This window comes from Bos indicus, chromosome 13 (genome assembly GCF_029378745.1).
Source record: "Bos indicus isolate NIAB-ARS_2022 breed Sahiwal x Tharparkar chromosome 13, NIAB-ARS_B.indTharparkar_mat_pri_1.0, whole genome shotgun sequence".
NCBI lineage: Eukaryota > Metazoa > Chordata > Mammalia > Artiodactyla > Bovidae > Bos > Bos indicus.
Genome location: NC_091772.1, coordinates 62595797 through 62608927, shown reverse-complemented (window position 1 = coordinate 62608927; position 13131 = coordinate 62595797). Strand labels below are relative to the sequence as shown.

The window sequence follows — 13131 nt, the reverse complement described above, 5'->3', positions numbered from 1 at the left end:
TTGAGCATTACATTGCTAGTGTGTGAGATGAGTGCAATTGTGCGGTAGTTTGAACATTCTTTGGGATTGCCTTTCTTTGGGATTGGAATGAAAACTAACCTTTTCCAGTCCTGTGGCCACTGCCGTGTTTTCCAAATTTAATGGCATAATGAGTACCATACTTTCACAGCATCATCTTTGAGGATTTGAAATAGCTCAACTGGAATTCCATCACCTCCACTAGCTTTTTTCGTAGTGATGCTTCCTAAGGCTCACTTGACTTCGCATTCCAGGATGTCTGGCTCTAGGTGAGTGATCACACCATTGTGGTTATCTGGGTCATGAAGATCTTTTTTGTATAAGTCTTCTGTATATTCTTGCCACCCACTAAAAATGGGGGGAAAGGATTATTTAAAAAAATGCAACCATAATCATGAGAGCTGACCCTTCTTGCCCCCTCTGTCTCTATGGGACAATGATGACAAGGTAGCTTGGGTAGACCTACCAGCTGGAAAAACAGTCTCTTTGTTGGGGCAACATTGAAGAGTGGCCCCCACTTACCGGGAGAGAGCTCCTGAGCAGAGTTGTAGGGCTGAGGAGAATTGAGAAGCTGCACAGAGGCAAGCAATTATGTTCCAGGTGGATAGAATTACCTGGACAAACGCTCAGCACTGACCGAAGAGGGCTACTGCTCAAGAGAAGTCCTGAATTGTGAGACCTCCTTGTGTACAGTTGTGGGAGTTGAGATTGTCACAAAAATTAGACAGAGAGAAAAACTCTCATCCTTTTGCTATGGCCAGCAGGGGAAGAAAAATCTCTGGAGGAGGGCAACTTCACATGAAACTTAGCTTTGCCTCTGACCAGGTGTGTGACCCTGGAGAAGTTATTTCACCTCTCCTCTTGGAGATTCACTTGCCACACATTCCCCAAGAACCATTCACTGCATCACTCAGTAAAAATGAGAATCTAATGAGATACAGTGTATAAAGATTTAATACATGGTTTCTCAACACTGTTTGACAGTAATTCCAGAGACTGACTCGTGTAGAGCCTGACTTGTGCTCAGCAGTGTCAGACCCTGGTTAAGCACTTTCCAGTCATTGGCTCATTTAAACCTCACACCAGTGTACTAAGGAAGTTTGGCTGTTCATTCTATTTGGCAGGTGAGAGAACTGTGGTTCTCAGAGTAACTTGCTTGAGATTAAACAGCTAGCAAGGGGTAGAGGCCAAGTAAGTCAAGTTCACCTTTGGCCAACCCTTCACCCTATGCCTTGTCGTTAGCCCCAGCACAGCCTGACCTAAGGTCCGCTCGGCAGAGCTGAGGAGAGCTGGTTGAAGGCCCCGGATATAACCCCAGGGGCTCAAGGGTTCCCTGACGTGAGTTGACCTTGTGAGGCAGCCTTCATCAAGTAGAAAGCCCTTGGGTGAAGTAGCTGCTGGTGCAGGCCTCTGTGTGACCCTGACCTCTCCTCACCTGAGTCCCCAAGGAGGATAACAGTGGTCCTTCTCTTACAGAATGGCACAGTCATCTCAGAATGACTGAGATGGTTCCATGGCACAATGGACAAAGTTTCTCTGGGTCTTTTGTCAGGAAAACCAGATGGTTTTCTGGAAATAAGAAGCCCAGGGACCCTGATGTGACAGCCTGGGTCAATCCTCTGCGCACATGATGCAGCTGTGAGTAATGGGTGCCTTGCTGCCCACTCCAGGGCAAAGGGGAAATTGAAGGCTTCCATGTTAGGGAGGAAGGGCGGACTCAAGAGGACCTCATCAGTCCTGCTCAGAAGAGAGCAGGGCCAGGATGATGGGACCTGCTGGGGGCAGGGGAGAGGTGGCTGAGTACTGAGAACCAGGGTGTCACCTCTCTGAGCAAGTGTTCCCAGGGCCATGGGTTAAAATTCTAGCCCTGCCACTTGCCACCCTGTAACCTCGATGAATCACTTATCTTCTGTGAGCCTCAGTTTCCTCATCTGTACAGTGGGGGCAAGAGCAATGTCTCCTGGCATAAGGGTGCTGTGAGGAGGTCATGTGGTCAGGTGTGCTGAGGAAGGCAGCCCTCCATCATGGCGGTGCTGTAGCGGAAGCAGAGTGAGGCTGTCTCTACATTACCTCAGGTCACTTTCTTGACCATCCTGGGCCTCAGGTTTTCCTTTTGTAAGAGAAGTTGCGGCTGGATAATCCCAAATGTTCCTTCCCTCTTTGGATCCAGGTCTCTGATGCCCTGATTGCCCGTACCTCACCTCCCCCGAAATCCCAATGGAAGGAATGCCATGGGCCACACAGAAGGTGCAGAAATGCCTTTTTATTGCTGGGGGTGGAGGGCGAGTAGCATAGGGTATCCTGACTGTGAGGAGGCGTATCTGAGAGTGTCCTTGACTGGGCTCAGTTGTCACTCCTGGGGGATGGTGGCAGCACCGACCGTCCCAGAGGGAGATGGTACAGAGATTCAGTCAAGTCCCCGGGGACCAATCTGGAAGGAGACCCCAGTGTGAGGCATAGACACCCCGTGGCCCTTACCAACTCCTGCGTTCAGCAGGCACAGTTGCCAGAGTGCTTCCCCACAAACCCTGCAAGCTCTGAGGCTTGGGGGTGGCGGACTGGCACCTGTGGTTTGGGGTCTTTCTCTGGCACCTGGCACTGACCTCTTTTCATCCCCTCACCTTCCCACCCCCTCACCTTCCCACCCCCTCACCTTAGCAACAGTGGCTGATGTGAAAAGACTGATTAGGGCCCAGAGGAGCCAGGGTTCAGGGCTCAATGTATGATCAGGATCAGGGATCAGACTGAGATGCTGGTCGTGTGTCTATCTGTGGCCAGTGTCAGGGCTCAGTCAACAACTTGAGTTAAAGTTCAACCTGACTGCATTCCAGGCTCAGTCAAGGACCAGAATCAAGCACAATCTGGGTATGATTAAGGGTCAGGACTCAGGCTGTGACCAAGATCAGGGCTAAGTCTGCTACTAGAGAAAGAAGAGAAGCCAAGACTCGCTTCTGCTTCTCCACAGGCCCCTGTGGGGAGGTCTCATCCTCCTTTAGCCCAGGGCCCCGAGTCGGATCCTCACCAGCAGGCGGGCATCACTGTGGTTTTTCTCATCTGTTCTCTTCAGTTTACAATTTGTTGTGCGGTTTTCTGAAGTATATCTGAGGGAACAAAATCAGTAGCATTTCTCCAGATCTGGATATAGCTGAATAGAAACTAGATCCCAGTGGCTGCCACCCTCCAGCAGGTCAGACTTGGCAACCAAGGGATCTCTTGCATGTCACTCTGTCTCTCTGAGCCTCAGTTTGTTCATCTGTAAAATGGGTGCACTACCCACTGCACAGTGTTTTTGAAAGAATTCAGTGAGATGCTGTATACGAAGCACAGAGCTATGGCCCAGGTAACTGGGCCTGTGGCTATTTTCTAGAAGGACCACCTCCAGGACCCTGACACTGTTACTTATGCCATTTCTGTTGCCCTACAGCCTCAGCAACCCCAGTCATGCCAGAGACCCAGATCAAGAAAAACCCCAAGGGGCTGGGGGTGAAGCCACAACTCCTGATAAGAAGGGAAAGGGAAGGGGGAGTATTCAGTAGCAATGAGTATGGGATATTAGGCTCTTTCTGTTTTTTCTTTAAATCCGCTCATCAGCTTGGCAGTGTTACAATCTTTCATTTCTGAGGAACCCAAGGATCAGAGAGGTGGAACCAGTTGACCAAGACCCCACAGTTGCTAAGAGCAAATGCAGGATTTGAACTCAGATCTGGCCTGTCCTCTTTCTTGCATCACTCTGTGCAGCTGGTTCTGCAGGTTTAAGAAAGGAGGGCAATAGAAGCCTTCAGTCTGCAGGGACACCATTCCCCCAGCCACACTCTCCTGACTTGCTCAGGACAAAGGATCCTGAACTTCTCCAAGGTCCCCTGACAGTCCTGGCTGTCGAGCAGGCGTAGAGCAGGGCGCCTGCCCCTTGGCAGGCTGCAGAGGGAACCCCCACTGCTTCCCCAGGCTGTGACTTACCGTTGAGGTTATTAACCAAATTCTCATTCAAGGAGCTGATGATGGTGCCAATTCGTGGGCACAGCTGAGGGTCACAGGAAACCAGGGAGAGACACAGCGGGAGATGGAGAGAGGAAGACAGGAATGATGTTGGGATGGAGATCGGGGAGAGAAGAGACACGAGAGAAAGAGGACTGATCATTATCCACTGGAAGCACCCTGCAAACCACCTGCAGAGGTGCTCCCTACTCGGGACCTCAGAACTTCTGACTCTTAGGAATCTATAATGATGGAAACCTAGAAGACCTAAATCTGAGAGCCAGAGAATGCTAGAGTCCTAAAACTTCAGATTAAAACCTTAAAATCTAGACTTTTAATATTCCAGAATGCTATGCTCTTAGAAACCTTGACCTTTGGAACACTGGAATTCTAAGCAGTCAAATGAGGCCCTGGGAACCATCGAGAAGTGTTTCCAATGATTTTGTGTGTATACCATCCACACGGATCTCGTGAAAATGCAAATTATTGAGTCAGCAGATCTGGGGTAGGACCTGAGAGTCTGCATCTCTAACAAGTGTCCAGATGAGGTCAGTGTTGCTATTCTGAGAACCACAGCTTGAGCAGTGGCCCTCCAGTTTAGTAAGTCACAGAGCCTTCTGGAGGAATTTTTCCCCCATAAACCGTGGTCCCCAGCCAAATTCCAGAGTGACTAATTTAGAATCATTTCTGGCACGTGGTGCATGTGGTTTGCATATGAGGCACAGGAATCTTACAGTATGTGTACTTTTTATATTTAAATAAATTAAATAAAATTGTATTCAATAAAGAAGAACATTGCTAAAAGGCCTCCTGGCAGTACATGGGTATGGTATATGATTCAAGTTGGAACCCAGTGATTTCTGCTAATATCAGATCCCTCCTCCCTTTCTCCCCACATGAGGCTGAGTGAAGGAGGGGAACAGCAGCTGACAGCCCAAAGGAAGTGGGCGCCTCAGAAGGGAAGTTGCCCAAAGAGTACAGCCCACCCAGGGAATGTCACACCTGCTCCCCACCTGGCCTGGCTCTGAGCTGCCAGAAGTGGGGTACTCACCACATACTTCACTATGTAGGTCTCCACCAGATTCACGAGTGTGGTCACAGTCTTTCTGATATTGCTCATCAGTCCAGTGAGGCTGGAGACAGAACTGATAAAGACCAGTGAAGTTGGCAGAGCAGCCAAGGAGGAGTGATGGGAAGGGTGCGGGATGTGGTGGAGCACCTTGAAGTCAGGTGACTTGAGCTTCTACTCAGGGGGATCATCACCTAGAACCACATGACTGACCAGCAGCTCATGAGAGTCCCATCACAAACATGAGACCTCATCCATCCATCTATCCATCCTTCCATTCATTCATTCAGCACATATTTATACAGCAACAACCATATATGCCAGGAACCAAGCCAGACTAGGGACACAGGGATAAACAAAGCACAAGCAGCTCCCAGTCTGGTAACTAAATACAAAGTACATGTGGCTAAGGCTGGCTCCTTCCCACCTTCAGCCCCCAGCAAAACTGTCACTTCTTCAGGGCAGCCCTGCATGACTGCTGTGTAAGGGAGGGCTTTGTATCATTACTGTTAAGTGTGCTGCTCTGCCCAGGGATGGTTGCCATCTGACATTTGCCTCGTGTGCTGTTTATTGTTGGACTGAATGCTTGTTTGTCATTCCCTTAAGAGAATAAGCTCCAGGAGAGCAACTTTTTTGCCTGAAATCACGGATACATTCTCCAGAGCTCAGAATGGTGACTGCCTGGCATGGAGGATATGCTCAGCACATTTTTGGCTGAGGGAATAAATGAAGTAAACCTGCAATTAAATATATAATGACAACTTGCAGAAGGTATTCAGAAGGGCAAGAGCAGATTCTTACAAGAGCGAAGAGGAGGAACATTGTTTTAGACCCTGAGTGATGGGATGTACATTGAAATAGGATCGGGGATAAGTGTACTTGGCATCCAGAACAGCCTCTGCACAGGTCTCGAGGTGGAAGGAGTTTGTTTGAGTCTCAGAGCAAAAGCCAGTGTGTCTAGGGCAGAGTGGCAAGGGGATAGGCACAGTGAAATGAGGGTGGGTCCAGATCAGGTAGTCTGGATGGCCCTGAGGAGGGCTTGGGATTTTACCCAAAGTGGAGAGAAAAGCCCCCAGAGGGTTTGGAGCAGCAGAGTGGAATGCCATTTTACAGACACGGTCACTGAGACCCAGAAGGCAGGATGATTTCTCTGGTGCTATAGGCGAGGCAGTGTCCAGCAGGGCTCAGGCATTTGGACTTACATCTCAGTTTTTCCAAGTGATGGTAGGCTTCAGGGCCTATTTTTGGTTCTGGGGATCTGTAGGCAACCTGTGATCAGATCCCTTGCTGAGGCAGTATGGACTGACCGGTGCTCATGGCTCAGCCTGGTTCCTTGCCAAGGCCAACCTGCCCCAGCTGTCGGCATCCAGACTATTTCTCCTCACCCAACCATGACCAGGGTCAGCCCTTCTCCCTCCACCTTCTTCCCTGGGCTAAACATGGTCTTTCAAGCACACAATATAAGCTGCAGGTTTGGTGTGTTACCAGAAATCAGTGATTTAAGAGGAGAGGATTCAGTTTTCAAGATCTTATTTTGGGAATTTCCCAGTGTGTGGAGGATGATTTGGGGACAATCTGAAATTAGAGCCCATGGTAGGCATTTACTACTCCTCTTGCCCCTCGTAAATAGAGGCAAGAAGGTAAACACAGTGAATTATTATTATTATTGAGGGACATTATATAATATGAGAAGGGTCAGTTCTTCAAATAGACATAGCAATTTAAATGTGCAAGCATCTAACAAGAGAGCTTCAAAAAGCATGAAGCAAAAACAGATAAAGCTGAAAGGTGAAATATACAAATTCACAACACTCCTGTCTCAGTTAGGGGAAGAACTGAGAGACAGAAAGTCAACATGGAAATTATTATTACTGAGAGCATAGTGCCAGGCTGCATGCTAAACCCTGGCATTTTCTCATTTGGTCAACAGAGAAGCCTATGAATTAGGTATTACTACCATCCTCAGTTTAAAAATGAACACTGGAGCTCCTAGAGCTAAAATGATGATAAAAGCATAAGTTAGTGGCAAAGCTAGCTTGTCTCCAGAGTTTCATCTCTTTTTCACCATATTCTGCTCCCTCCCAGATATAGGAATAGGGCTGAAATTAGGGATTCCAACTCCTCTGGGGGTCCCGCTCTGCTGAGATATCTGGGCCTGACCTGTTCACGAAGGGGAGTGATATCTTGGCTGGTGTGTAGGTGCATTCTCCCAGGACCACCATTAAGGTACCAGCTTCACCAATTTTAAAGCTGATACTTCTCTGTAGGACAAAGTTGAGGGTCAAGTCAATGACCGCACCCAACAGAGGCCTGTAGGGAATAAGATGCACAGTTAACAGAGGTGGAGAAATCCTTTCTTGTGGCTCACTTGAGTCCCCTTCTCTGTGGACATTACATGGGGTGTCTATGGACAATGTCAATATTGTCTGCATTCTTTACAGAATCTACATTCTTATATTAGGTTTTTCTTCTCCTGGCCACAAGGGTTTCTCTCATGTGAAATTTCTATGCAGTATTACACTGATGATTAAAATAAATATAATAGTCAACATTTCTTTAGCACAAATTCTGTGTTAGGTATTTCAAACAAAAATATTTTACCTGGATTAATCCATTTAATCATGACAGCAGTACCATGACAGAAAATTACTATCTCTATTTTCAGAATGTGGAAACACAGAATGTGGAAACATTTGGTATAGAGGTTAAGTAACTATCCCCCAAGATCTCATAGCTAATAAATGATGAAATCATAGTGCATTAATTGATAAAGACTCTTCTACACATCTTCATTTTATCTCTTTGTATCTTTAAAGTAATTAAAACACTTAGAAATTATAGTTTCCATATAATTTCATATGCTCTTCATTACATACTGACAATACTATGTGGTCCATACTGGTCACCGTCATTTAAAGAGAATCTTGAGAGACAAAGTGATGCTGCAGGAAACTTTATCAAAGAGTTATAAATGTTTGATCTTCTCAGTTTTCAAGTTTTATAATTAGATAAGCATGATGATTTTGGGCATATATTTCATGGAGGATTTTTTAACAAAAAGCTTAATTATGGCCGGTGTTTCTTAGAACATTTTAAATGTTAAGATTTCAGGTGTGTTTGGCTCTTTGCAAGCCCATGGACCGTAACCCACCAGGCTCCTCTGTCCATGGAATCCTCCAGGAAAGAATACTGGAGTTGGTAGCCACTCCCTTTTCCAGGGGATCCACCCTCTGAGCCACCAGGGAAGCCCAAGAATGCTGGAGTGGGTAGCCATTTCCTTCTCAAGGGGATCCTTCCAACCCAGGGGTTGAACCCAGGTCTTCCACGTTGCAGGCAGATTCTTTACCATACGGAGCCACCAAGGAAGCCCATAGACCTGGAAAGGTCTCCTTCTTTTACAGACTGGGAGACCAAGTCAGAAGCATGGAAAGGTACCTGATGCCAGATTGGAGATCTATTGGCATACCGCACTGCATCTCTCAAACCTCAGATTCTAACCAATACTCACAGGGTCAGGGTGACCTTAGCAGTGATGGAGATACTCAGGTTAATGCTTGTGCCTCCAGGAATCACTTGGAATGTGATATTCCCGATGCTGATGCTCCTGATTGTCAACCTGTGCAAAAACCACAATTCACCCTTGTCATTCCTCATGCAGCCATTGCTGAGCTCTTCTCTATGCCAGTCTCATGCTTAGTGTTAGAGCCTGACTGACTTTGCCTGCTTTGGTCTTCATGACAGCCCAGTTCAGAGGTTGGATTCTCTCCACTGGATGGCATGGAAGGAGACAACTCTAATTCCCCAAGACTCCAGAGTGAATATGTGCCAGAGTCAGAATTTGGTTTCTTAAAAATTAAAGTATAGTTGCTTTACAATGTTGTGTTAGTTACAGGTGTACAGCAAAGTGATTCAGATGTATATGGACAGATAGATTTGTGTGTGCTAGTCACTCTAGTCATGTCTGACTCTTTTCGACCCTACAGACTGTAGCCCATCAGGCTCCTCTGTCCACCAGGCTCCTCTTGATTCTCCAGGCAAGACTACTTGAGTGGGTTGCCTTTTCCTTCTCCAATAGATGGATGTAGATATAGGTATATATAGGTAGAGATAGAGATACTTTTCATTCCACATTTTTCCCCTTATAGGTGGTTACAAAATATTGAGCATAGTTCCCTGTGTTGTATAGTAGGTCTTTGTTGGTTGTCTACTTCATATACAGCAGTGTATATGTGTTAATGCCGGACTCCTAAGTTATCTCCCATCCTGCTTTCCCTTTTGGTGGCCATAGGTTGTTGTTTTTTGCCCACCAGTCTGTTTCTGTTCTGTGTAAGTTCATAGCATCATCTTTTAGATTCCACATGTAAGTGACATCACTTGATATTTGTCTTTCTCTGGATTCACTTAGTATGATCAGCTCTACATCCTTCCATTTGTTGCTGCCAACGGCATTATTTCATTCTTTTTTAGCAGAGCCAGATTTTGAACCCGTAACTGCTTGGCTCCCAGACTTCATGTATGGGGCCACCTATGTGGTATGAATTCTAGTTTTCTCTGTCCTGAGGTCATTCAAATTTTTACACTCAGCTATATTCAGGGAAGAAAAGTTTTATTCCTTGGAAAAGCAACTTTACACACCAGCAAATAGGTAGAGACGAGAATGAAGGGAACCTTCATCCTGAACCTGAAATCACATGAGAAGAAAGCCTAGACCTTTAAGTCCCTTGATAGGTCCTGCAGCCCTGCCTCTAATTTTCCCAAACTCTAGAAGAGCTGGCCTCACACCAGTTGCACTCTCAGGGATGCACAAGGGTTTTTTTTTGGTTTTGTTTTTTTTTACTTTTCTGTCTTTGATCTTAAACTTACCTCCCCAAAGACATGTATTCTCTTTTGGGACAAAGACCTTCAATGTGAACTCAACATCAACTCACCGTAAACACCTGACAAGTAGCTGACGATTGTTACTCTTGTCCTTGTCCAACACGATCTCAGCATCCTGGATCTTCTCGGGAAGTACCTCCTCCACAGCCATCATCTCCAAACATGTGAAATCCTGGAGCAACTCAAAATCAGCCTTCACTTTCTTAAGGACAGCTGCAAAAGCAATCTCCATTTAGTGTGATACACAACTTACGAAGCAGCTCCTGTGCACAGGCGCTAAATGAGACTGTTTGCCTCTGTTATTTCATTCAGTCTTTACAGCTCCATAAAGTTGGTGTTCCTTTTATCTGCACTTTCATATGAGGAAATAAAAGATCAAAAGGTTAAGATATGGGCCTCAAGTCCCACAGCTAGGAGACCTTGTTTCTTCTATGCTGGCTTCATACTCATGTATACTCACCATTCATCAACAAAACAATCAATCCACTTTGTAGGCAATAGATATTGATTGAACACCAGCTTCCAATAGTGAAGCTCTAATAAGATACTCAAACAAATGAAATAAATTTGGAATAAACTAAGAAATGGAAAATCTAGAATCAAGGAAAAATTATGGCTCCAACTCTTGAAAGTGGCAAATAGGACTCCCTGGAACAGTCTTGCAGCAGGCCTAGAAAGAAGTGACTCATACAGGAGAAGAAGGACAGCGTGTCCTAAGGGGGGCCCTTCAGGGAAAAAGGGATTTGACAGAGTGATGGTAGATGTAGAATGGCACATTTGGAAAGAATTAAGAATATATGTTTCAAGAGTAAGTCAAATGAGAAACAAGGCAATAGCTAGCTCAAGGGAAAACAAAAGGCTACAGGAAAAGATATGTAATCATAGTAGTGCTACTTGGCTCTGCAACACAGAATCACCTAATGATAATGGTGCAGACAGAGATGGAAACTACATCTGGTCCTGTAACCTACTAGGTGACCTTGATTCAGACCCTCTGTTTCCGAGATCAGTTCTATCAGCAATGAAACTGGAAAGTATATTTTTGAAGGTTGCCTAAGTCCTGGAAAGGTTTAAAAGGCAGTCATTTTCAGAAGTTAGTTTCTCCTATAAAGAATGTTTGTCAGTGTGCTGGTAATGTTTCCAGGAAATGAGAAGGCCAAGTTCTCTTAAGAAATCAGAATTAAAAAGTGATATGACTACCTGGAAAAGTGGGGAGTTTTAAGCCTACTTAGGTTTGGTAGGGATTAATTTCCAATTAGATAATACAAATTATCAAGAAGATTGAATGACCCAACAGAAGAGTATGCTTCAAATATAAATAAAATATTTAATTTAAATAATGTAGATGACAAATAAAAGATGAAAAATTGAATTTTTTCAAAATTAGAGAAACAGGTGCCTCTGGTCATCCCGCTTTCTGACTCACGTTCAGATGCACTGTCATCCGTCTCGAGCTCTTTTCTAAGAGCAGATTGCAGCTCTCTCACAACGTTGTTGTCAAGAAGAGACGCTGACGTCCCAGTGAGCAGGCCACACAAGAGAACAAGTCTCCAAAGTGGAAGCATATTGTCCTGGACAGTCACGGGAGGAACAGGAGTGAGAGTCACCCACAGGGAAGTGGGATCTTTAATGAGCACCTATCAGTCTTACACTCAGCAGTCCTTGAAGGTAGACATGGCTATCTGCTCTCTGACAGGTGGGCAGCCCAGGTCAGGAAGCTAGAGCAGCTTGCACAAAGATACACAACCACTGAGTAGAGGAGGTACTATTTGAAAAGTCACGCTTGACTCCAGGTCAATGCTCTTTACACAGAGGTCATTTGCATTTTCTGGCTTCTCTGCCTGGAACATTTCCCTCTTCTTTGCATTTTTGCATGAGTCACTTCTTCTTGAGTCTCCAGCTTCAGTAAGACATCATATCCTCTACAAAGCCCACTCTAGGCCCCTTCCCGGGGTCTAGGTCAGGGGACCCCCCTCTACCATCTTGTTGCTTTCATTCTCTGATCAGAGTCCTTGGTACAGTTAGTGATGACTTGTCTCCTTTCTCACCAGGCTGTAAACTCCTTAGATATGGACTGTGACTTTGTGAATTCCCAACTGAGAGTAAAAAACCTGCACCTAATACAGTACAACAAAATAAAAGTTTGCAGAATAAAAGTATAAACACATAAACGGGCACCACATCATGACCCCACATTGCTCACCAGTTTGAGACTTCTCCTAATGTAACTGATTTCTTAATTTGCTATACTGACAATATTAGCTAATTCACGTGGCCCTATCCCTCTGCCTCTTGACCCCAGAGCCTTCTGAAGCTCTCCATGTGGGGTCACATTTAGGGGGAAGCCCACCATTCACAGGTTTGGAGGAGAATACTTACAAAATCCTTGCTCCACTGCGCAGTCTCCTGGAATTCTGCTGGGTGCTGATGGCCCTTATATTGTGGTGATGGGTGGGAGGCTGCCCCTGGCAACAGGCCCTGGGTCCAGGGCCATCCAAGGAGACTCCAAAGAAAATAATCCTTGTCTAGAATGAACAGAGAGAGACTTCCAGTGCAAAGGTCACCCAGGACGCTTGAATTGAAATGGGTGGATATGGAGAGGACTCTGTGCGAAGATTAAGAGTAGGTTCTCACGGAAATTCCAGCTGCCAAGATAGTGGCCACTGTAGGTGGGGTTTGGGGTAAAGACTGAGAATGGATGAATTGGAGAATGTTGTGATAGGAGGACCCATAGTGATCATCCAGCCTAATTTTGTCATCATTTGGAAACTCAGTTCAAGAGAAGGAGAGCAACCAGCTTGAGGTCACTCAGTAAGACATGGACAGAGATGTGCTAGAATTATGCCCCATGGAGTCAGGGTCAGGGACTAGTGAGGTAATTTTTTCCAACTCTTCTCTGATTTTTGAGTGCTCTCCACCACATCCTTCACAGTGGAGCCAGCCTCAGGGCAGATGTTTGTAATGATGCATTGCTCAATACCATCCTCTGAAGTCTGCCTACTCATTTAATTGGCAGAGTCCCCCCTGAGAGACAACAATATCTGCCTGCAAAATACCTTCTTATATGCGGTCTCCCTCTGCACACCTGCCCTCAGTCCCTCTACCCTCAACGCAGCAGCCAGAGGGGTCTCATTCGGTGTAAAACCGAAGTCCCCATCATGGTCCCTGTGTCATCTGCTCACTGCTACTCC

At 45.8% G+C, this 13131-nt stretch overlaps 1 protein-coding gene across 1 annotated transcript; it reads right to left on the bottom strand.

The window, feature by feature from the left end:
* Positions 1-2266: 2266 nt before the first annotated feature.
* LOC109567363 (short palate, lung and nasal epithelium carcinoma-associated protein 2B-like) lies at positions 2267-11679 on the bottom strand. The gene is made up of 8 exons (XM_019972256.2): positions 11367-11679; positions 9991-10153; positions 8571-8678; positions 7223-7372; positions 5045-5138; positions 3976-4039; positions 3041-3119; positions 2267-2449 (listed from the first exon to the last, which is right to left on the bottom strand). Exons 1-7 carry the CDS (start codon positions 11503-11505, stop codon positions 3082-3084), a joined length of 756 nt encoding a protein of 251 aa, XP_019827815.2. The 5' UTR covers positions 11506-11679; the 3' UTR covers positions 2267-2449; positions 3041-3081.
* Between the last annotated feature and the right edge of the window lie 1452 nt (positions 11680-13131).